Below are 25911 nucleotides of genomic sequence, written 5' to 3' on the forward strand. Positions count from 1 at the left end.
CCACCAGCCACACCCTTCTAACTCCAACAGAGGGATAAGGGGGTGGGTCATGGAATGGACATGAGCAACACATCTTGAAGAACAGTTACGAAACGTTAGTAACCGGTTTTTCTTCGAGTGCTTGTTCATGTCTGTTCCATGTTAGATGACTCACAAGCAGTATCCAAGGCGATGGGCTCGGAGTTCACGGACATACTGACTGCAACAATGCTGTTCCGAAACTACTATTGTCTTAGGCCCATTGGGTGATGGTATAGTGGGATGCGAAGGTATGCATCGACAAGCAGGTTGCGGCTCTGCAGATATCCTGGATTGGGACCTGCACAAAAAACACTACTTATGAAGCCTGGGCTCTTGTAGAGTGAGCAGTTAAGGTGGCCAGAGAAAGCCCAAATACAGGTGGTTATACAGGATGAGATCCTCTGAGCTGACACAGGAAGCCCTCTCATCCTTTCCGCTATTGCAACAAAGAGTTGTGTGGACCTGAGGAAGGGTTTAGTCCTCTCAACAATAAAAGGCAAGGACACATCTAACGTCCAACAAGTGAAGCAGCCATTCCTCAGAGTTCTTGTGAAGTTTCGGGATGAAGACTGTTAAGAAAATGGCTTGGTTGTTATGGAATTGTGACACCACCTTTGGTAGGAAGATTGGATAGGAGCGCAGTTGGACTTCTTCCTTAAAGAACACAGCATAAGGCGGTTCTGACATAAAGGCCTTGATTTCAGAGATCCCTCTGGCCCAGGTGATCGCCACCAGTAAGGCGACCTTCCAAGAGAGAAGTAACCGGGGGCATGATGCTAAAAAAGCAAAGGGGGGAAACCGTGAGTCTTGACAGAACCAGGTTTAAATCCCGGGGGGGAAAGGGTGGTGGTGGTTTGGGGCTGAGGACAGAGCCTCTCCAGCCCCTGGAGAAACAGTACTGTCATTTTGTGGGAGAACAATGATCTGCTGTTCACTGGAGGGTAGAAGGCTGAGATGGCTGCTAAGTGCACCTTGACATATGAGAGGGCCAGGTCCTGCTGCATTATGTGGAACAAACAGTCCAAGACAGACTGAAGGGAAGATTGAGATGAAGAGAGCACACCGTGAGAAGCCCAAATTGAGAAGCACTTCCACTTGGCCAAGTAGGTAGCCCCGGTGGCAGGTTTTCTACTATCTATCAAGATCTGCCAGACCTGTTCTAAGCAAGCTTGTTCTTCTGGGTTCAGCCATGCAGCATCCATGCATTTCAGTGCAGGCAGGTGAAGTTTGGATGAAGCAACTGTTCGTGGTTTTCTGAAATTAGGTCCAGATGGAGTGGGAGCGAGAGTGGAGTTGCTACCGACAGATCCAGGAGCATGCCAAACCAGTGTTGATGTGGCCACACCGGACTATCAGAATAACTCTCACCTTGCCCCATTTGATTTTTAGGAGGGACATGGGGATTGAGGGAAAGGCATAAAATAGGAGATCTATCCACAGGAGCAGGAAAGTGTCGGCAGAGAACAAAATTGATGGCACTTCCTGTTCTGCCTGGTAGTGACAGGTCCACCTGGAGAGCTCCCACCTTTGGAAGATGAACCTGATGACCTCTGGGTGAAGGGACCACTTGTGAGAGAAAAAGGATCTGCTGAAGGGATCCACAAGTACATTCCATTCTCCAGGGAGATGTGACACCTCGAGATGAATAGAGTGCTTCGTGCAGAAGTCCCACAGACAGATGGCCTCCTGACACAGGGCCGAAGATCTGGCCCTTCCCTGTTTATTGATATAGAACATAGCCACGGTACTGTCTGTCAGGACTTACATCATCTCACCTGAGATCTGGGGACGGAACACTTGGCATGCTAAGCATACCACCCTGAGCTCCCTGATGTTTATATGCAGGGAGAGTTCTTCATGGGACCAGAGGCCCTGAGTTCTGAGGTTGTTGAGGTGGGCTCCCCACCCTAGGTCTGACACGTCCAAGACTAAAGCTACCAACTGTTGAGGGGTAACAAAGGGCACCCCCATCATTATCGATTTCCACCAGTCCAGGGAGACAAGGACCACGAAAGGGACCGTGAGCACTGAGTCCAAGTGGTGTCTGCTCGGGGAGTATACTGATGCTAGCCACATCTGAAGGAGTCTGAGACACAGCCTTCCGTGCTGGACCATGTAAGTACATGCAGCCATGTGCCCCCATAGCAGTGGTCCCATACCTGAGGTGGGGGGCCGGGGGGGAGGGGGCAGAGAAGGGGTTTGCCACAAGGCCTTGAGGCAAGCCCGAGCAGTCATGATTGGGTGGATCATGACCTGGATATCAGGCCTGACATGGTCTGGAATTAGGTTTGGGCAGGAAGGCCCTGGCTTCGGTTGAGTCAAGAACTGCCCCCAATAAATTCTATTCTCTGAACCACGACAAAAGTTGACTTCTGCTCATTTATCAGCAGACCAGGTGGCTCAGACCATCCTGATGATGTTCTGTACGTGAGCCTGCAACTGACCCTTGAGCAGCCAGTTGTTGAGGTTCCAGTAGACCTGGACGCCTCACTGTCTGAAGAAGGCTGCTACTACTGCCATACACTTCTTGAAAACCCGGAGGACAATTGTTAGTGCTGTTGACCCACTATAAACCTGATAAGTCTTCTGTGAACATGGAAGATAGAAATGTGAAAGTATGCGTTCTTTAAGTCAATGGCAGCATACCAGTCTTCTGGATCCAGGGAGAGAATGATGGAGGCCAGAGAAATCATGCAGAACCTCAGTTTCTTGAGATATCTGTTGAGGCGATGCAGGTCCAAGATGGGCCAGAGGTCCCCTTTGGCCTTTGGGATTAGGAAATACCAGGAGTAAAACCCCTTCCCTCTCAAGTCTTGTGAAACCTCCTCCACAACCCCCATTCATAGGAGGGATTGTACCTCCTAGACGAGGAGTTGCTCATGAGAAGGGTCCCTGAAGAGGGACAGGGATGGAGGGTGGGAGAGATGGGTGGATAAAAACTGAAGAGTATAACAGACATTGTACTCAGCACCCAGCGGTCCAATGTTATGTATGACCATGCTAGGCTGAAGAGGGATAGATGGTCCAAAAACAAAAAAAGGGAAGAAGATCCGAAATGGTGACTGATACAGCGCCCTTGGGCACACCTTTAAAAGGCTTGGTTGAGCCCTCCGGAGTACCCCTGAAAATCCGAATGCAAGGCTGAAGGTGGATGGAAGTGGTTGGCACAGTTTATAACCTCTCTCTTTTCTTTTGTAGGGCTCTTGTCTTGGAGGCACTGAGAACTGACGCGGCTGTTGGGGCCTGAAGTGCTCTCTGGAAGCTGACAGAACGTAAATGTCTAAGGATCATAGGGTGGCCCTTGAGTCCTTCAGGCCATGAAGTCTCCTATCAGACAACTCCTAAAAAAGAGAAGCTTTTGAATGGGAGGTCTTGAATAGACTGTTGGACCTCGTGAGGAAGCCTGGAGGACTGGAGTCAAGAACAATGTCTCATGGTGACAGCAGAGGCCATTGTCCTGGCTGCCGAGTCGGCAGCATCCAGAGCCACCTGGAGAGAGGTCCTGGCCATGTTCCTACCTTCCTCCATGAGAGCAGTGAACTCCTGCCTTGAATCTTGGGGCAGGGATTCCTTAAACTTAGCCAAGGAGTCCCATAGATTATAACTGTATCTCCCCAGCAAAGCTTGCTGGTTGGAGATATGTAGTTGAAGGTTACGCGTCAATTAAATCTTTCTTCCGAAAAGGTTCAGTCTTTTAGCGTCTTTTTGTTTGGGGTTGCACTTGACTGGCCTTGTCTGTCCCTCTCATTTGCTGCAGACACCACCAGGGACCAGGGGTGAGGGGGATGCAAATACAAGTATCTGAACCCACTCGCTGGCACATAATACTTTTTCTCTGTCCTCTGAGGTGGGGGGCAGAGAAGGAGTTTGCCACAGGGCCTTGACCAGTCCCATCACCACTTCATTGATGGGTAAGGCCACCTTGAAGGGAGCTGCTGCAGCCAGGATACCAATAAGGCTGTGTGATATCTCTTTGACCTGCTCAATTTCAAGACCCAGGTTCGCAGCTACCCACTTCAGAAGGTCCTGATGGGTCCTGAAATCATCCTGCGGAAGCAGGCTACAGGATCCCACGACAACCTCGTCTGGGGAGAAGGAGGCTTACACCGGAGAAGGGGCTCCTTCCTCTTCTTCAACTACATCTGGAGCCATCTCCTGAATGTCGGTACCGGAGTTGAGGTCTAGTGCCAAGTGGGAAGGAGAAGTAGCCAGTCTCTCAGAAACCACTGAGTAAGAGCAATGGGAGGGAGGATCTGGTACCAAGGGAAAGCCCCAGCAGTTCCAGTAAGGCCACTGCATAGGCCAGTGACCCGCGGGCCAGGTGCCGGCACCGAAGTCCAGTGGCACATAGGCAAGGTACCGGTGGCGGGCTTTCGGTTGCATGTAAGGCTCCCCTTTAGACTCAGGAGTCTTCTCTTGGAGACCCTGGTGGAGCAGTACTTGCTTCTGCCTCGATGCGGTGCCGGAATTCTTGGGACCGGCAGCGGACCGGAGGTGATCAGGATGACGGGATTAGGGACAGCTTACCCCTAGAAGGTGCAGGGAGGGAACGGTGTTGGGAAGGAGCCTGAGTTTGAGAAAGTAGTCCCCTAGCCACTTGGAACGCCTCCTGGGTCAATGGAACAGTCAGACCACTGATACTATGGTGGCTTCCAGGTGTCAGGTCCTGCACTGGACTCAACGCTCTAGGCAGAGTTGACAGTGCCATCACAGGCCCAGGAGCGGAAGAGTGGCCCAGCACAGATGTCACTGTGCTCCCTTCTCCCTGCTTGTATTTTTTCTGCACCGGCGATTGCACTCTGTTAGAGAGCTGCTTTTAGTCCTTCTTCCTCAGAATTGGAGATGGTGAACGGTGCCGGGAAGAGCTCGGGGGAGGGTTTTGCACCAACGCCGAAGTGCATGGCCCGAATCGGAGCGGCTCTGCTCTGAGGTTGGTCTGAAAGTGACTTCCATGAGGATAGCCTTCAACCTAATGTCTCTGTCTTTTTTTAGTGCGGGGTCTGAAGTTCCGACAAATCTGGCAATTGTCCTTCACATGAGTCTCCCCCAAGCACTTCAAGCAGCTGGAGTTCAGGTCACTCACAGACATAGGTTTGCCACAGGAGGCACAAGGCTTGAAGCCCAGGGACCAGGGCATGCCCAACCCCTGGGACAAAAGAGGCCCTCGACAACAGAAGATATTTATTTACGCTATGTACACGAACACTAATTACAAAAACTATATATACGCAGTGAACTATGATCCAAAAACCACAGGGAAGAAAGCCTTGCTGGAGCAAGAGGGGTCATTCCAGCAACCGTCACAAGTGGTAAGGGACTGAGAGGGCGCGTGGCAGCGGTGCCCCTTATACTGGCATATAAGCGCACAGCTCCAGAGGGCGCTAGAGCCAGCCCGAAGGATACCACCGAGGGAAAGATCTCTGGCAATGGTGCACGCAGTGTGTACACACCTAACATGGAAAGCACACGAGCAAGCATTCGAAGAAGAATACCGCTGAACTGTGCTGCTAATACAATCGCTCTCTGCTGCTTGAGTGTTGTTTTGCAGTGACTGCTCTCACTCAAACTAGGCTAACTGGATATCGAACTAACAGATCAGCAAAGACAAGCCTGCGCAGAGTGGTGAGTCAGTGTAACTATTATTTTAAAATATACATTGTGACACTAAATAAAATTATCACTTTAAGGATTTTTGTTATAATATTGTTATCAAGCTTGTTTATACTCATGCTCCTACTTCTCTGGAGCCTGAAAACACCCCTTTGATATCAGAAGTTGGATTCCCCTATGCTGAACAGTGACAGAGCCCCCATAGAATCCTACATTCCAGTGACAAAGTGAAGACTTATTGTAAACAAGTCCAATTGCCTGGGTCTCAGTAATTCCCAAGACAAATTAGAAAGTGTGCTATATTAATATTTGGCTATATTAAAAACTGAAAGTGGTAAGCTAGGAAATTAAACAAAGGTTTTAGTTTCTTTACCAGGGAAAGGAGGTGGTGGTCCTCCTGGTCCTGCAGGTCCAGGGAATCTGTCCCCACCTGGAATGCCACCTGGAAAACGGCCTCGTCCTCTGTTATTTGGTGGAAACGCTGCACGTGAGCCACCTCCTGGAGGACCAGCTTTACCTTCTCCAGACATCTGGCCTGATTGTGTAGCTGCAATAGGGAAGCAAAAGTATATTATCATTCCGTAACATGAAGGGTTCCCCCCTTCCCAATTCGTGACCAAACGAGTTCATTTTTTGTTTTGTTTTTTTTTGGGGTGAGGAGGTAGCATTGCTGTGTGCTCTTCAATAGTTACGGCAGCAATGCTGAGTACTAACCCTTCATATTTATATATAATTTTTCATGCACAGTTCTCAAAGTGCTTTATAAAGCCTCCTTCTCCCTATTTTAAGTGACTAGTCCAAATTCTTTGAGCAAATCAGTGGAAGAGTTGGCAACTGAATTTCAATCTCTTAACCACCTGTCCCATGCTCAGGCCACTAAACCAAAGATTCCTAAATCTGGTCTGCAGACAACTAGGGGTCCACAGATAGAAAAGTGGATGATCACATGGTGCTATTCTTATGTCTAGCTGCTTCTACAACAGATATCTAGGCTCGTCACGAAACAGATAAAAAGGGAAGGGGAAAAAAGAGCCTAGAAGCCTACAAAAGGACCTGGAAATATGGAGGCGCCTGCATAACTAACTCTTTTAGGGACTCTGCTGCTACATAATAAAGGAGAAGAGAAAACAAGCCATTCTCTGGGCCAGAGCCACAAGCGGATTTGAGCTGTCAGCCACCAGGGAGAGGCAAGTTCAGACCAGAAGACCAGGGAGTGAATCATAGCTGTTTTTATTCTGCTTCTATGCTTGGTTCCTTTTTCCCTTTCTTCCTGCATGTGGAGAAGGGAACCAAGCATAGAATCTGAATAAAAAGTATGATACAAAAAAGTGAATTAATATGTTTACTCACATCAGAAGTTCATTGATGATTTTTTAAAATTTCTTTATTATATGTAAAACTGTGTTTCCCATTGTGCAGTTTTTATTTCTTGATAATTTCCTTCCTTTCAAAAGGAGTGAAGTGGATTTAATGGCTCAAATCATGGCCCCTGCTCTGATTGTATTATATTGGTCCACCAGAACAAAGCCCCAGCAAAGCTCACTTAGTCAAGAATTCCCCTGGTGTGATCAGACTGGCATACCCAGCCACACATCAAACCTTCTTGTTTCCCATTTTCCATCATAGGGAATTCAGCTGAGGAAAGGGGTTTGGCTAGAACAAACAAGTATTTCATGCTATGGAAGAGCACCTTGGGCCCACTGGATTCAGAAGCCAGTTATACTAGCCCTCAGGCAGCTCAAAGCTATGCCATGGCCCAACTGCTGTGCGAAGGACAAAGCAGTGACATCCATCTCATTCCAGGTCCTGCAACAAGCAGAGCTCAGTCAGATATCAGAATCTAGTCCAATTTGTCTGCAAATGTCCAAGTTGTTAATGTATTCATATTGTTCAATCTGGTTGTTTGAATGCTTTCACACACATAGTATTTTTCAAAGAATTATAGGGAAAAGATCCATAAAGGTATTAGCCCCAGACACCTTTTGACAAGTTTCCCTAACAGTAAACATTTCATAACTATTTGGAGCCATACATGTTATCATGGGATGAGTGCACACTGCAATACCTTTTCTGAAATGGACCTTTGTTTTTTAAAGTTACAACGCAACTAAGAAGAGAAGACTTACTTTTCCTTGACTGCATTTCAAACTGACTCAGGAACTGCTTATTGCATGGAGTTACAACAGGATTTTGCCCATGCAATTCTCTTTTAGGCAAGAGATCCATCAACTTTTTGGAGGATGCTTCAGATCCCACACCTACAAGGGCAAACCTAAAAAGAAGGAGGGAAAGCTGCATCAATTTCTTGCACCAGAAAAATCTGATGGCCTTCCAGAGAAAGGATAAATACATGGCAAGCAAAAGAACATTTGACAAAAATCCTCCCCACAAACTTGGTTAATTGAGTTTTAAAGATACTTGAAAAATCATAACGCAAACTCTCAAGATATGAGAAAAGAACGCTAAATGTAAATATGAACTTAAGAATTACAATTTTCCCACCATTCAATTTGAAATGCCCATAAAAAGGATGGAGATGGGAAAGTAACTTTTCTTCTGCTCAACCATACAGTATGCACCTGTTTAGCTGGCATGTCCACAAAATTTAGACCCTTTACTTCAATTTCCAATTTTTGAATACATTTCTAGTGACTAAAAAGCCTCATTAAGGAAAGAATCACTGCAGAGATAAACTCAACAAATGGATTAAGGAAAGCAGTCTCTCTCATAGAGACTTTCAAAGCAGCTCAAAGGTAAAGAATGAATATTTCCTCCTCTACAAATTAGGATTTCTTAAGGAAACTTATTTTAGGTTTTAGATAACTAAACTAGACTATAACAAGATAAATCAAATTTAGTCAAGCTTAAAAGGATAAAAAAAATCAATATTTTACCAAAGGACATGATCTTCCACCATTGAGCTGTATTTGATAAAACTGGCATTAGGCAACTGATTCTTCTTTTCATTATAAATTAATCAAAGCTGCACTCTGAATGTTAGTTTAGTTTCACACACACCCACACCCACAAGGGGGGTGGCGGTTAACTTGGCATTCATGAAGACCTTAAATCAAATATAGTTTAAATCACAATTGAAATAGTCAGTTTGTCCACATCACAAAACTCACACAATTGACAATTTATAGTAAACAAAAAACCATTTACTGGATTCTGAGATGTGTTGTTAGTAGGGACTGAGAGGCACTGGCAGAGCTGGGCAAAATGAAAATGGAGAAATAAAAGGCTAACAAATCAAGTTTAAAAAAGATTTGTCCAAAGATAGAATAAGAAGGCTTTCGCACTGATGAGAGGTTAAAAAAATTAAGAGTACACAGTCTGAAATTTAGGAAAATCAATGTATAAGGAATGCCAATATCACAATCCTAGTCAGGGAGTAGTGAAACCTATAGTATTGTCTTTAGAACTTATATCTGTGATTGAATTAGTCGTCAATGTGGAACAATAGGGTACAAAACCCTTGCTAGATATTAGCTGTCCAACAAAAGTAAACATCTCATTGCTAGCTGCGGAAAACACAGACCACTCACCCTCACTGTAGCAGATCAATGACCAATAGCAGAAAACGTGGATAACAAATTCTTACCCCTTTGACTGGCCATTAGCACGGTTTTCAAAAAATTTTATCTCCAAAATATCATTTACTCCCAGTGAATGCACTGCTTCAGTTAAGTCTTCATCTGTTGTCCACTGCAAAATATTTTTATATTCAAATGTCAAAACACATTAAGATGCCAATTTTCACTATGAATACAGCAGTCTAATCCTGTATGTTTGTACTATTGCTTTTTACTTTATTGTGAAAATGATCAAGTAGTAGGGCGTCTCACTGGATGTTTTCTGTGGCTGTTTGTAGAAAAGGCCAGAAAATATTTAAAGTGACACTTTACAGTTACTTCTTAAAGAAAGCTAGGTTAGAAGAAGTTTTGTTTTTGTGAAAACCAAAAACATAACTTTCATGGCTGCAAGGCTTAATCTGACCAATTTCAATAGTCACTTTTTTTGTTTGTTTGTTTGTTTTATACCTCAACGATTGCAAATTTTTCATCTTTAAAACAGATTATTACTCAGTTTCTATTAGCCCAAAATCCTACATCTCTGAACAAGGTCAGATTTCAAGACCATTTCAATAGTGTGCTTCACTTTCACATGTGTTAGTGCACTTGTACCCTTTATACATGGTGCTCTATACCAGTGCCAAAACTGGCCCAAGTGAAATTTAATTTACTAAAATCCCGAACCATGAACTGCTCTTTTTTTTAAGGTTTAGACAGCAAGATTCTAAGAAGTTTTGTTCTACTTACTGATGGCAGAGAAAAAAAAAAACAGAAAAAGATTAAGAAAAGCAGAATTTATGAGCCACTTCAGTGGCCCATGGATATGTGACATCCATCAACATCTAACTGACTCTGCTATAAGCAAACGTCTAAGTCAAACATTATCCATTTCTGAAGTTAAACATGTTCACCCTGATCATAAGTGTGCACTGGTACTGAAGGAGTTGGAGTAAGAAGAAAACCTTTAACTCCAGAACCCCCCATAAATCTCAGGAGAGAGAGGGAACTGGGTGTTCAAGTTTTCAAACTCCTTATATACCATCCTCCCCCCCAGCTCTAGTATAGAACCCTCAACACCCTTCCGGCTCACAGCAAGCAAACTACATTGCTGAATTTCATGCCACTTAAAAAAAAATCAAAGAAAAACTTGACAATCCTTAAGAAGGTAAACATATTACTTACCTGGAAAGAGCCTGAAATCAGGATACTGCAACACTTAACGACATCAAACACTTAAAACAAAGTATGACGCATTTTCCTGCATGCCTGGCACTAGTATAGGTTTTAGCAGAGGAAGCAACCATGAACTCAGAATTTTGCATGGAAGGGGTGAGAAATTGCTTTTCAGATTAACTGTCATAGTAAAGGCTAATTAGTTCAGATACTGATTTAGCATCTTACACATTTTTATTTTTAAAAAGTATACTGAAGGTTAACAATTAGTGCCAACAACAAAACTTATTTCCCTGGGGAAATACAAGTTTGGTTCTCAGTTCTGTAGTACCTGAAAATACTGCAGACACTACTCTTAAGACAGATGCTTGGAACAGTTTTGCCTGGAAAGTCACTGCAAGGCAGAGTCTTTGAGGATGAATTCTCAAAGAAACCTCAAAGAGCATTACAGTTCTCTTTTAAAAGTAAAAGCTTCAACAAGGGATTATTCAAAATAAATAAGTCTATAGTCATAAGGCACTAGATAGTATTAATTTATTCTGTTTCTTCTCTTCAGAATTTCCCCAAAGCCCTAATAGCGTGGCAAACCTACCATGCTTTCTCAGAAAGCTTCCCCTTTCACCTTTAACTTATTCTACAAGTAAGACACAACTGAACCTTTATATTGTAAATATCCTCCATTTTAATGAACATTCCAAAACTGTATTCTTCCCCCAAGATTTTCACTAAAATGTTCGGAAAACCTGCTTCTCTGTTCTAAGATATCAATAAATTATTTTTCTTGTATTATGTGCCAAAAAGTTAAATATTTTAGTTAAATTCTGTCAACTACAAGGAGTACATTTGATCAGTGTAAGATTACTGCCCATAATAAAAAAGCATGTGTGTAGCTGAATTCCAACACTTACCCAAGTAAGATTTCCAATGTACAATGCAATTCTCTTTCCAGTATATGTATAGACAACATTTGGTGCTGCTCCTTTACCTACGTCATCTCCAACTGATGGTGGGAGAGAGTCCATATAATCACGGTCCTCTGGGGCATCGCCATTATTTGCAGATGGAGAGATGACATCATCATACAAATCTATTTGATCATGTCCACCATATTCAGCTTCCTAAAATACAAAAAAAATATGCTGTGGATTACATATTATCTAAAATACTCTTAATATTTATTCAAAACAAATACTGCTCTAAATGTCCCAGAGAATTATCACATGAGGTAAGACGGACACATTTGGGCTTGAAGTGCAACAGTATATCCCTCCTTTGTGAAACAGTTTACATCTCAATTTGATCTACATTCAAATGTATATAAATCTGATGTTACTGCCTTCTGGTTTCTACTTTTAAAAAAATTCCACCAAACTGACAGAAAATTAACAAAAAGCCTATAGTTACTGCTTAATCCTACAATGATTTTGTTCTACTGATAGAGACAAACAAGAGAACACAAATCCTATTCTCAGAATGTTGCTGACATTAATGATGCTGGTAAGCAAAATAGCAGCATGTTAACTTCAGCTCTTATGCAAAAACAAAGTAAATATTTTCCTATATTAAAAGAAATTGATAGGGAAAGTGGTTTGAGATTTTATGAGAGTCCTGGCAATGAACGCAACATACAGCCAAACTTTTCAGAGATTGGATCCCAAACTTGATCCCTGATTCTCCAATAAAGGGTCAAGAAGGGAGCATTTCATACTCTAGTGATCCCACTTAATATAAAGGGGAAACATTGACTGTTTCAAAGAAAGCTATATCCCACTTTCTGGTATCACCGTGTCATCACAATATGAGTTGGAATGGGAAATGACTAAGATAGGAGCAAAAATAAATCAATTTTTAATTGAGTTATCAATCCACGTTCTTTTTAAAATTTAGACATTTTAACATTAAAATGGGCAACATACTCTTCTTTGCAATTAGGGGGCATCATATAAAAAAAATTCCTGGCTATGGCTCCAGTAATAAATGTATTAAAGGTTTAATCCAGAGTATCTTCTCTAAATTGAACACTCCTCTTGATGCAGCCATTTACATTTTTTAATCTCCACTTACAGTCGTATAAATGGACAACTTGGCAAATGAAGTTAGCATCTGTCTTACTGGTCCCTCACCCACAAAATCAGAGTGACAACGCACTGGCATTACCTGTATTACAATTATTATTTTACAGGGACTAGACCATTGCCTTAGGGTCCTGCCATAACAAACTCTCCTCAGACCCTCGCATAACAGGTTCATTCCCCTTAAATCACTCCCCATGATGCTTTCCCCCACTTCAGGATTCCAGACCACAGGGCAGGAAAAGCTGGTTACATACTCTTTATAAGAGGAGAGTGTTTCCCGATGCTCTGTAAAGGAGTCAGTTGCACAACTACTAAAAATACCAAGTTATAACACCCATATTCTCCCTTGTGAAATGAACCTCCAAAATTCTCTTGGCAAAACAAATCTCCATCTACCAAAGTTCTGTATTTTACAGCAAGCTCTCCCCCACATAAACCCCTTTCTACTATATAAAATTCTGTTGTATCTTAACTTTTGTTTTTAAATATCTACTTCACCCACACATTAATTGAGTCAGTAAATATATGAAGGCCACACACACCACCACAGTATTTAACAGTCTTACAAATTCTGTAAGTCAAAGAGTCTCTGTTTCTTTCCCTCCTGATTGCTATTTTAAATGCAGGAAAGCTAAATCAAAGTGGTGAATTTTGCACTTTGTTCTGAAAATTAGGTTCAAGATCATTTTAATTTCCTGCAGAAACAAGTTTCACACTTCTAGGCCAGCAGCTTTCAGTTCTGTCACCTGCATTTATAAGTCTTCACATGTTTTAGTAGTTCCACAGTTCCTGAGGAATGCAGCTGACATGGGAGTTTAGAATTACTGAGAAGAAGCTTTTAAACCAGCTCATGCCAATGTCATGAGGGGCTTTGAGGATCAGTACTGAAACCCCAAGTTTGACTCGGTTCAGTGAGTAGCCAGTGAAATGAGCAGAACATTGCGGTGATACGCTGTCAGCAACCCATGTTATTAAGAAGTTAAGCTGTTTCACTTTGAACTAATTGGACAATGTGGTACAATCGGAGAGTCAAGAGTTTAAGGCCAGAAGAGACTTCCTGTACATAACATGCCACCTACACTACCCAGCACCTGCACACTAAATACAACTGAAATTAGACCAAAATATTATAGCCCACTGGAAACTAGACTATTATGTGCCACAGGCAGAGAATAGGAGGTACCAACATGCATCAGTGTTCCACAATCAGGTACAATATGTTGCAACAATAAATGCAGATGGTCATTAATGCATGGATCATTGTGGCCTACTCCAAAACTGACACCCTGGGGTGCAGTCTCCTGGCCAGCTTTAGGCAGAAGAGCTCTTTTCCAGCAGCCATATTTATTTGGGCATCCAGTAACAATGAAGATTCCAGCTGGCCCCACCCCATGGAGGGTGTTAATGTGGTTCTGAGTTCTATGAAGCATTATCTTCTCTCCAGCATTACTTTGTATTGCCCGCATTTAGTATCAGTCATCTACTCTTCGCTGACACTAACAGTATGTCCACACAGCAAAAGCTGTGCACTGACTAACCTACCTGAGCTAGTGCTGTGTACGGGCTAGCCTACCCTAGCTAGCTTAAATCCAACTAGAGTGGGTAACAACAGTGATGAAGACAGGGCAACATGAGCTTCTGAATGGGCTAGCAAGCCAAGTACATACCCAGGATCCATCCCAGGCTTGTACTACATGTACTGAAGCCCAGAGTGCACTACCATCACTGCTATATTACCTGTGCTAGCTAGATTCAAGCTAGCTCTAGTAGGCTGGTCTTTGCACAGCTTTTGCTGTGCAGATATAGCCTAAAACAGCTAAGGGAAGGCACTGTTTGTATCTGACATAATGGAGATGTACAGTTGGGTGTTGTCCATGTATTACTGGCATATGAATCTGTGTTGTCTCAAGATCTTCCCCAGAAAAAAAGGTTACTTACCTGTATTGTAACTGATGTTCTTTGAGATGTGGTTGCACATATGTATTCCACATTGGAGAGTGCACCCAGTCAGAGCCCGAGTGTTTTCTGTAGCTGTACCTGTCAAGGTGGCGCACACACTCTGCACATCCTCATGGCCCATCTCAAGGCTATATAAGGGCAATGCTGCTCCGATCCCTGAGAGTTCCTTTGCACCAGAATATGGTGACTCGGGACTCTGGTGCAAAGGGGTTACAATATAGGTAAGTAACCATTTTTTCTTCTTTGAGTAGGGTGACCAGATGTCCCGTTTTTAAAGGGACAGTCCCGTTTTTGGGGGCTTTTTCTTATATAGGCGCCTATTACCCCTCACTCCCTGTCCCGTTTTTTCAGTTGCTATTTGGTAACGCTATCACGTGTGTTGCACTCAGATGACACACAACAGTACCATTAGGAGATGGGGCGCAGAGACTATTTAAATAGGAACTGCAATACTGTTTTCCCAAAATTTGTTTTAGATCTTGAAGCAGGCGTGATGGCATAAGGAGTGAAGGTATGCACAAAGGACAAAGTAGCAGCCCTACAAATGGGGACATCCCATAGAAAAGCTAATGAAGTTGCTTGAATTGAATGGGCTGACTGTCTTTGTGGAGGAGAGGTGTGAGCTATAGAACTGAGAAGGGCCCAGATGAATTCTATGTTCTATGTCAGGATTAATCTGGATTTTCCCTTTTTTCAGGCTGAGTCCCACACAATCAAAGAGACAAAATGATAAACAATGTGGTGGAGAACCTGATGCTCAGATCTCTCTCACACTAACAGTTGGCTAAGTAAGGGAAGACGTGCATTCCTGTTCTCCTCAAGTAGGCCGCCACCACTACAACGCACTTGGTGAACACATGTGGCACTGACATCATGGGCCAAAGGGAAGTACTGTGTGTTGATAGTGTTGGCCTCCTACTACAAATCTCAGAAACTTCCCATTACTTGGCACTACCGTGGCATGGAAGATCAAGGAAAGCAAACCAGTAACTGTGATCTAGGATTGATGCCAGGAAAACCATGTGAAGTCTAATGTACATGATGACTTTTTTGAGATTTCAAAAGTCCAATATGGGTCTCAACCTCCGCTCCCCTTCAACTTGAGGATCAGAAAGTATCATGAGTAAAACTTCCCCAGTGTTGATGGGGAACTTCTTGTATGGCCCTTAAAGTTAACAGAGTCTGAACTTTTTGAAGAAGCACTAACTCGTGAGATGGGTCCCTGAAAAGGTTAGGTGGATGGAGAGGAAATGGATAGAATATCCCAATTTCGTAGTGCTTATGATCCAGTTGGCCATCATTATGGCTTCCCAAGCATTGAGAAAATGGGACAATCTTTCCCTAAATGAGGGGGTGAGAAGATAGTAGGAAGAACACCAACAACTGCATCGCTGTCTTCAAAGGACAAGTTAAATGGGCTGTTTCCACACAGCTGACTGAGGACAAGCTGGCTGACTCCAAGTGAAGTTGAAGGACCTCTGTCTCTGACGTTTGTGCTTCCTTCTCAAAAAATCATGTTACCTTGGTGGAGATCAAGACTGCATATAAAAACTGACATGGATATTACTGTTGCCGGGGTATATACTGACATAAAGGGTAGCACAAGAGGCTTTAAATGAAAGTAGTTTCATTAGTCTTGCCTGATAACAAGAACTGACTATCAAACAGAAGGTCCTCTATGGTTTGTTGGATGTCCAAGGCTACATAACCATGGGGGTCTCATTGTTATTGCAGAAGCCATCACCCTAGAAGAAGGGCCCATGACGTCAGGAGCAGGCTGGGTGAGGTCTTGTCCTCCTTTGCATCCTTTGGTAGTTTGTCAGTAAACCTGAACATTAACTCCCATTTACAAAGTCATATTCAACTAACAGTGCCTGTTAGTTTGCTATACACATCTGAAGAGAAGAGGTATAGTACATTTCTCTCTCAAACAACTTAAATCTCTTCTGCTCTTTTTCTTTGGGAGTTGATTTAAATCTCCCAACGTGCTCTCTCATTGGCAGCCATAAATATAAGAGAGTTTAGGGCTGGATAGGAATAAAAGCACTTGAACCAATGTATTGGGATAAGATATTTATTTGTACGCTTAGCTGTAGGAGCTAAGGAGGCTAGCAGGTACCATGAAGTGTTTCCGAGTTCTAGAAGATTGTCATTAATTGGGAGGGCATCCCTCCCCAGGGTAGTCATCTCGAGAAAGTCCAAAAGCCTGTGAGTGTTCAATTGTACTAGATCAGCTTGCCTGACTAAAGGAATTCTCAATGGGACTTGGTGTAAGACTTAAAATCTTCTGGAACAAGAGAAGAAGAGTCCACAATCATTGAGTCATCAGGTGAGGAGGAAGACAGGTTAACAGGAGCTGATGGATCCTCCTGAGGTAAAACCCACTCTTCCTGCATCGATTCCTCCTGCAGCACTAGCTGCTCAGTGCCCAGCTTTCAACCAAGGTGGCCATGGAAGTTGCTTTGCTGTATGGTATAGCAACATTCCTTTCAACTGGGCAAGTGATTGAGACCTGGGGGATAGGGTTCCATGTTCCAAAAATGCCACTGCGGGAAAGCATAAGGCATGGGCAGCCAGTAGGTACCGGTCCACAATACTTTCTCTGCTCTATAATCAATCCCACTCCTGGTACTGGCGCTCTCCTTTTGGGGGCAGACTAAAAGACAAACTGTGCCTAGAAGGGGATGGCGAAGTGCTGGAGGACTTAAAAAAAAACTGTTACCTAACTTTCGTAACTGTTGTTCTTAGAGATGTGTTGCTCATGTCCATTCCATTCTAGGTGTGTGTGCGCCCATGTGCACAGTCAGAGACTTCTGCCTTAGTGGTATCCGTAGGATCGGCTGAGGTGCCCCCATGAGTGCCGTGCTCATGAGTTGGTATATTAGGCGCCGCCAACCCTATCCCCTCAGTTCCGTCTTACCTCCCATGACAGTTGGTCGGAGTGCCTTGTCTTGCATCACAAGAGTGTTAGAAGTTCTTACGATCCATTGTTCTGTCTCCTTTGTATTTAGTTGATAGTTAGACCATTAAGTTAAGTACCTAAGTGTTAGAGTAGTAGTTTAGCAGTTAGTGTCCTAGCTGGAACTTCGCCTCGGAGCGAATTTCCCCCCCAGGGCACATTGGCAGAGACAATGGGATTTTTTTTTTTTGCCTTCCTCTGCAGCATGGGGCTGGTTTAAACTAAATGATGTCTTTTAAATCAAATCATGATTTGAGGACTTCAGTAACTCAGCCAGAGGATCTGGGTCTATTACAAGAGTGGGTGGGTGAGTTCTGTGGCCTGCAATGTGCAGGTCAGACTAGATGATCCCTTCCGATGTTTCTTAGCTGGTACCAATACTCGTCTCTGCACTGGAGCTGAAGAGCTGGTCTGGGAACAGCCTGAGGTACAGCCAGTATAACTGACTCCCCCACCACAGGACAGCCCAGGATGGAGAGGCAAAGCAAATCCTTTGCTGCCTCATAAGGTTGTGGGGTCATTGGTACTGGTAAGGTTGGTGCCAAAACATAATCCATTGGCATTAGACTCAATGGCTGTTCCACGAACAGAAGCGGAGTTGATGGCACAGTACTGATATCATCTCCCCAGTACTGTGCTGGGAAACAGGTCAATGGCCATCCCTACCTTGAGTACCTGAAGAGTCCCAGTGATGTTCCATGTCCTTTGAAGAAGAGGAGTCTTTTTTCAACTTCATGTAGCTCCAGTCTGTCTTATATATCTCCTTTCAGGGAAGCTCTGGAGAGCAAGACCAACCCTCTTTCTTCATGGAGAATAATCTGAATCCAGAGACCACTGAAGCCTTGGTAGCAAACTGCAGGCAGGTGACGGGGTGTTTGGTCGAGGGGTCAGAGGCTGAGATAGGCCTCATCGCCTGCTCCATGCATAATCTGAGTTGCAGATCTCTGGAAATCTGCATTCTTTTCTTGAAAGAATGGCAGATACTGCTTTTCTTAACGTGTCTGTTACTGAGACACAAAAGACAACCCATGTGGAGGTCGCGATCAGGACCGACAACCCACGCAACAGGCAGTGCTAAAAGCCCAGTGAGTGCTGCATTCCATCAGTCCCTAGCATCAAAGACTAATTACTAAAATAACAGATAAAATAAAAGAAACAACTACTGGATATTAACTGCTAAAGCTTGTCTCTCTCACAAATAGAAGTTGGCTCAATATTATGTCACTCACCTGGTCTCTCTATTCACAGGAAAGGTAGAATTAAACTCACTGACTACACAGAAGAAGAATCGTGAGGCAAACTGCCCAGGGAGCTCAGGCCACTGGCAAAGAAGGAACTGAGGGGTCAGGGCAGAGGCAACGTATACAGCTTCAAGAGGGGCCATAAGAATGTGCCATCCCTATGAGTACTGCTGCAGAAAACTCTCTGGGCTCCAGTACACTGGGACCACACACACCAGTGCAATCACTCAAAAGAAGAACTTTGCAGAGATGTTAAACAGGGTGAACGAGAAGAATTAAGTCTCCTGGAACTCCAGAAGGGATGGTCCGAGAGGTGAGACAGCTGTTGTTCACCTAAGCACTTTGGTCTTGGAACTGAAATTATTAGAGTAGTCACAGTGCATTCCCATTCACCTCTAAAACATCTCTAAGGCATGACTGCTGTATTCCATGACAGACAGGATAATAAAGCCAATCATCAAATGTGTTTTTAGAACATCCCCATGTTATTGTAACCCAATACCAAGAAGACTGCCAGATTACACATGCAATACAAAAAGTTACATAGATGCTGCAACTCTATTATCATATCACATTTTTCCTTTCTTCAAAAATCTAAGATTTCAAATTAAAATGTTAACATTTTCTTGCCCCAAAAGTCAACAAATCAACACAATGTTGCACCCTTAAATCAGTTTTGTAGAAAACATTTCAGCCCACCATACCAGTAGCAATAGAGATATGAAATTCCATCCTTTTCCCTTCAATTCAATTATATGTTAATTCCAGATCATAACTAGGACTTTTTAGATAATATTAAATAAAATACACCTCTAGCCGATACAATGCTGTTCTCGGGAGCCAAAAATCTTACCATGCTCTAGGTGAAACCGCGTTATATCGAACTTGCTTTGATCTGCCAGAGTGCGCAGCCCCACCCCCCTGGAGCACTGCTTTACCGAGTTATAGCCGAATTCGAGTTATATCGGGTCACATTATATTGGGGTAGAGATGTAATCTAAGAAATGCTTGACAAAAATCTAGGAATTTTTGCTGCTTTACTATTTTTAACATACCATTCCCTCTCTGTTTTTTCAAACAAAATAGCTTTCTCCTCCCCCCCCACACCCCTTATTTTCCAGAATAGGACTTTACCACCACATTCACATGACTGAACAGAGAATGAAGAAATAAGGGCAAACACAAGAATGAGCTGGACAGGCAAAGAAAAAACTGTCTTCCTGTGTAGAGGAGGCACAGTGGTTTAGCCTCCATGCAGGACAACAAGCAAGACGTTATTTCATTTAATATTTTCTAAACCTGCCATTTCACATGCCCTTGCTCAATGTGTCTCATTTTAGGACTCAAGGCTGCAAGCTGCTTTATGCAGATAGACCCCTATGCCCATACAGAATCACAAGGACTTCGTTATGGATCTATATGGAAGAGCCGTCTGGATGACAGTCTTTACAGATTCTTTTGAATTACCTCTGGCCAATTACTGTAGATTGTATGAAGAGCTATGGGATTTGCTATTTTTGTGCACATTCTGTTACCCATAGTCACATATCAAGTTAACAGAAAAATGAATAGAAAAATCATTCACACAAATAAGTGAAACCCCTCTCCCCACCCCCAAATATAATGTGCTGCAGGGTTTTTTTGGGAGGGGGAGAGAGGGGGAAGAACTGAGGCAAATATCTAAGTTTCCACTACTGTTTTTGTTTCTTTTAACTCATCTTAATGTGTATACAAACTATTGATGCACACACAGTGTTGTTACTTTATGGAAAGGATTTGCGGGTCCTGAAAGATCACAAATAGAAAGATTTGTATAGTCCTATACAACCAATACAGTATCAATCTTTTTTCAGGGCAGGGAATGAATCCTCAGATGTTGAAGCTTCTGAAACAGCTTCATGTACTTAAAACTGATGTATACACACTCAAATAAGCTTTAACAAAAGAAAAGGCCTTTTGATGCTACTAAAATACAGTAGTTGATAACTCCCTCCTCAAAGAGAACCATCCAAGATGATGGACAAGATTTTGTGGATCCTGCAAGACTTGTAGGTTCTTGCACTTTACATCATACTGTTTCAGCTCACATTAGTATATATGGAGAATATTACGTTACAAAATTGAGAAAGTGGCCAAATTATGTACAAGTGGAATAACTAAGAAAAATCCACTTGTAGCTAAGAGCATATATGAATATTATTTTATTGTCTGTATTATGGTAGCATCTATTCTAGATGGCCCAACAGGGACTGAGGCCCCATTGTGATAGGTGCTGTACGTACACTCAGTAACAGGCAGTCTCTGCCCAAGACCTTATAAGCAAGGGCAAAACCTTAATAACATGGTCAACTGCCTGCCAAATTCAAAGAAATTATTTTTCAATAAGCCATATTTGATTTACACACCTTATCTTAATATTAAAGCAAACATCTTTATCTGTAAACCAATCTAAATCCTTAAAAAGTGTACAGAATTTACCCCATTCATTTTCTCTATTTCAGTTTCCATTGTGCTCTCTGGAGGAAGTCAGAAAGATAACCAGTGCGTCCAAAAATTTGCAGCAGGGTGCTAGGCAAAGCCATAGTGTGCTGTCACGTGATAGCTAACAGATTTCAGAAGAGTGTTTTTTCTTTTAAAAAGTTTATGTTCCCATGGACTACATAACTACAAGGGGCCTGGGGCTATTTAAATACCAGCTGGCTCAAAACCTACTTCATAACACTATAGTAGTCTCTTGTATGCTTAGCATAAGTTAGCCACCCTGTCTAATTACTTTTATTATTCAACTGTGTGTATGTCTCAAAACTATTTCTTGTTTTCAAGTTTATCTTCTAATTATTTCTGTAAAAGACCAGAGTCATCTATATATGTATATGTTCAGACACAAAATGCAAAAATAGTACATATTCACAATGTAACTGTACATATGCCACCAGGCTCTGCTGTAGAAAAAAACTGTGATAGTGACCTGCTGCATCCACCAACCACTGCAGAATCAAGGTCAAAGAGAAAATACTACTGAAGTTTTTTCCCCTTTCCTTTCCCCTTAACAGTTCCTTCAATTTAAGGCACTAAAGCACACAAAGGCAATCCACCCTCATGCTCTCCAGCTTACCTGGAAATCTCATCTCTACTATAGGAAGGACCATAACTTCTTCTCCTAAAGATGAAACTCAGCTTCCTGCTTTAATTTCATAATTCAGCTTTTGGAAAAATGTCAGCTGAATTTAACCTACTGAGAACATAAAGAAACTACTATGTGCCCATCATAGTCATAGTTTAGCAAGAAAATTTTAAACAATGTTCACACCAACAGCAGTTTACCATTAGTTGGCATCGTAAAACATTTATTTAGTAAATACGCAACTCTGATTAGATGTTTAGTGCCCAATGGGTTACGTCTCTCTCAACCACAGTTTTCCCTTGTTTTATAGGTACTGTACTCTCCCTCCCATATAGCCCAACACACAGCACCACAGAAAACTCTTCAAGACAGATTTTAGGGTGTAAAAGAACTCTGAAAAGGGAATCATAGGGGCAGAAACAAGGTGAAGACATTCAGTAAAGAATGTCAGAAAGTATAAAAAGCATACTTGTTTTCCAATGAGTGCATACTTGCTACCAGGAAAAAGAGTCTGAACTGAGCACCCTGAAGGCAAAGTGATGGCATTCTAGTAAGGCTACCCAAAGCTTATTAGAGGAGATTTTACTAGAAAGGTTATGATGATAGCAGCATTGTCCATGTACAGTAGAACCTCAGACACCTCAGAAATGGAGGTTGTTCGTAACTCAAACGTTCATAACTCTGAACAAAATGTTATGGCTGTTCTTTCAAAAAGTTCACACCTGAACACTGACTTAATATAGCTTTGAAACTTTACTCTGCAGAAGAAAAATGCTGCTTTTAATCGACAATTTAAATTAAACAAGTATAAATCTTTTTTTAAACTTCCCCTTTTTTCAGTAGTTTACGTTTAACACAGTACTGTATTTGCCTCCTCCAGCTGCTGCCTGATTGCACACTTCCAGGTCCAAATGAGGTGTATGGTTGACAAGGCAGTTCATAACTCTGGTGTTCATAATTCTGAGGTTCTACTGTATACACAAAACTGAAAAAAGAAAGCACATGTACACACAAAAGAAGTCCCCTTCACTCCCCAAAATATATCTGAATTTTGCAGGAAAGAACATTATCACAGTTCTCACTAACAGTGCAGGTCTCTCTCCATGGCCAGTTTTAACATCAAGAGAAGGTAGCGAACCACAGGCTTACAGGAAAGCGGAAGGTCAGACAAGGCTGACTATAAGTAAGACACTAAGAAAATTGTGGGCTGTGACTGTGTTGCAGAAACTGTAACTTTTAATACTCAGTGCAACTTTTAGTGCCCCTCCTCCATCATGGTGGAGGGGCAGCCAGGGCAAATTTGAGTGACTAGTATTGTGACCTTGGTTGACAACCAAGAAAAACTTGGGTGAGTAGCGATGCAACGTAGTGCATGAGATGGGGCTATGGTGGTGTACGAGGAAGACAACAACAAAGACTTTGCCTTCTTCAGCAGCACAACTGTGCTAGGGAACCAGTTTGGGGAGGCCCCAGTAAGTGGGGCTAGGTGGGAGCTGGGACTTATGCCTCCCAAAGAGCTCGATGGCAGGACAGGGGAGCCCCAGCAGTGCCAGCCCCTTCACAGGGCTTCTAAGGGTCTCCAATTTGGGGCCAACTCAGGGCACAGAGGCTCAGGCCCCACACACACCCTGGACTGAAGGCTTGGGGAGGAAGGGGGTATCCAACCTATGTTGGAGAGTAAAGGACACTACTAACAACTCTGTCTTGATGGCACCTTTACCCTCTAACCCCACCACACGCTACTTTGTGGACACCTCTACAAACACCCGCATGTGCTCATCATGACGGAGAAGCAGTAGGGCCAAATTTGAGTGATGTTGCACCTTGTGCAATAGGTCGCAAAGCCATTCATTCAAACGTGGCTGGGGCTAATTGAGTCAACAGTGCTCTAATAGACACTAGCTACAAACAAATCTGCCAAATGAAAAGCAAAGTATTAAAAAACAAAACAACCATCTCTGTTAAGTCTGAGATTTCTTTTAATGTGGTAGTAATCCTGGAAATTTCTGCTGTGACTAATTAGAGCTGTCTCTCAGGCTTCTGGCAAGCTGCCACATGGCCCAGGTTGTTTGTTTTCTCTTCGCTCCAAAAATGCACACAAACCATTGCTGCGCAATTGCTTATGGGCCTACAGTAAATTCCAGAGATGTAGTGGGGTTCAGGTTGTTAACTCGCACCTGCCAAAGATGGTCCCAGACACGCAACTCCCTTAGCCAACTGATAATCTTGTTAAGGATAAAGATCTGGTAAGCAAATGAAATTGAGATAATAAAGAGGTTCTCCCCAACAATGTTTAGTCATTTTGTCTTATATTGACTACTTAGCATAAACACACTCCAGAATACTAGGCCTTTGAATTGTCATCTTTGTGTAATTTTTCTCTAATCTCCATTTTTGGGGTGTTGTTCATCTCATTACAACTTTTAATTCATTCTTGTTTGCATTTTTTGACCTTGTCACAATGCTGATTTTACTTCCTCAGACTTTGCTTATTTTTTTACCTTTCAGACTGCCTTTCTTATAAGGTAGGTAGTGGCAGTTGAACAGTAATATTTTTAAATGGAAAGGTGCCAAGGAAAATACTGAGCACCATCTTATTCACTTTTCCATTTCAGTTCTTCCAGATGTGAAGTGCTTCTGATTATCATTCTTACTTCTACTACAGTAGTGCCTGGGTTGTCCTAATTGGGACTGTGGCCTCGTTGTGCTAGGTGCTATAGAAATTTATATGAGATGGTCTCTGACCCAAAAACCATACAAGTGGCACGATCAGGGTGATGACTGGAAAATCTGTTGCAGCTTCAAAGTGGTTAGCATTAGTCAGTTCTCCTCTGTAGCAAGCATTTTACACAGGAGCCAACTGCAAAGGGAACAGCTTGCTATTGTATAAAGTGTTATGCTGCTGCTGTTGGTTTAGATCACCCCAATGCTACAGGAGCCACTAGTTTAGGATGGGGACTGAGAAATCCTGAAAGGGCTTGTGAATCCATTAAGTAAAGGGCAACTCTACTTATACCCAAGTTATTTCATTACATACCTCTCATTTGTATCAGTGACATAAGACTTCAGTTATGGTGAGCCACATCACTTTCCCTTGTCCTCGGCTTCAGGATTCCATACCGCTTCCCCCTCCCCCCCCCCCCCCATATGCTGGTTGTCAGGTCTCCTCTTCCACCCTAGGCTGCTTCAATTCTATATATACACTATGGTGCTACTGTAGTTTTGATGCTGTCAGTTCAAGTACCATAATAAAACAAACAGTAAGAATAAAGACCTCCCATCTGAATACCCCCACAAGGAGTCCAGTCCTGAGTCCTGTTGACTCAATTAGATGCTAAGAAAGAAAGGTAGTATGCAATTATGTATGTAACCTTTTCCTAATGTAAGGGAGGATATGTACTATCCAGAAAACACAGAATAAAATCGAACAGCATTCTAGACATTTGCCACTTTATTGGGATCAGAAGCACACAGTGGAAACTGCTCGGTAAGTTTCATGACTGCTTTCCATGGAGTTCTTCACTGAAATGTTACATACAATGTCACAAACTTCAAGTGCTTTTCTAGAGAGGTTTTGAAACACCATCACCAGAGGTAAAACCACTGGGAAAATAGCATTTTACAGCAAGGAAGAAAAAAATCTGCCAGAAAAAGAAAGATGACAGTCAAAACTAATGCCTAGTCTACCTACTTTTGTTAGCATAGCTACATTGGGGGTGGGGGGGAGGGAGTAAAGAGAGGAGGAGTCCCACATTTCAACCAACCTATGCTGGCAAAAAGCCTACTGTAGATGCAGATACACCAACAAAAAAGTCCTTTTGCTGTTATAGTTTATTTTGTTTGGGGGAACAAAAGAAATTGCAAATGTCTAAATGTTTATTTAAACATGTGATAATCACTCTTCTGTTCCTTTTCTATCCACCACCCAAATAAAACAACTTTTCCCCAATACAATCATCTATTTCTCTCTTGCCCCATCATCCCCCATTTTCTCTATTTCCCTCTCTGACACACATCAACCTCCCCCTGCTAAAAGATGTGCTCAAGTGCCAACTGCAGAGCATTAGTAGCTCTGCAGGTCTGGAAGTGTCTGCAGGAGGGTGGCCACTTTATTTAATTTCTCATGCTCTGGGGCAGAAACAATGCAATCTGGGGTATGATGACCTAGGGTAAT

At 42.8% G+C, this 25911-nt stretch overlaps 1 protein-coding gene across 7 annotated transcripts in view; it reads right to left on the bottom strand.

Annotated features, from left to right (window-relative positions):
• The window catches only part of CPSF6 (cleavage and polyadenylation specific factor 6), a 49877-nt gene that overhangs the window by 20337 nt on the left and 3629 nt on the right, over positions 1–25911 (bottom strand). For all 7 annotated transcript variants that reach the window (XM_005280033.4, XM_005280036.5, XM_005280035.4 and 4 more), the window contains exons 2-5: positions 11288–11497; positions 9236–9339; positions 7758–7903; positions 6005–6178 (exon numbers count right to left, since the gene is read on the bottom strand). In XM_005280033.4, the coding sequence (XP_005280090.1) occupies positions 6005–6178; positions 7758–7903; positions 9236–9339; positions 11288–11497 (634 nt within the window). The remainder of the gene's footprint in view (positions 1–6004; positions 6179–7757; positions 7904–9235; positions 9340–11287; positions 11498–25911) is intronic.

This window comes from Chrysemys picta, chromosome 1 (assembly GCF_011386835.1).
Source record: "Chrysemys picta bellii isolate R12L10 chromosome 1, ASM1138683v2, whole genome shotgun sequence".
In the NCBI taxonomy this organism is placed as follows: Eukaryota; Metazoa; Chordata; order Testudines; family Emydidae; genus Chrysemys; species Chrysemys picta.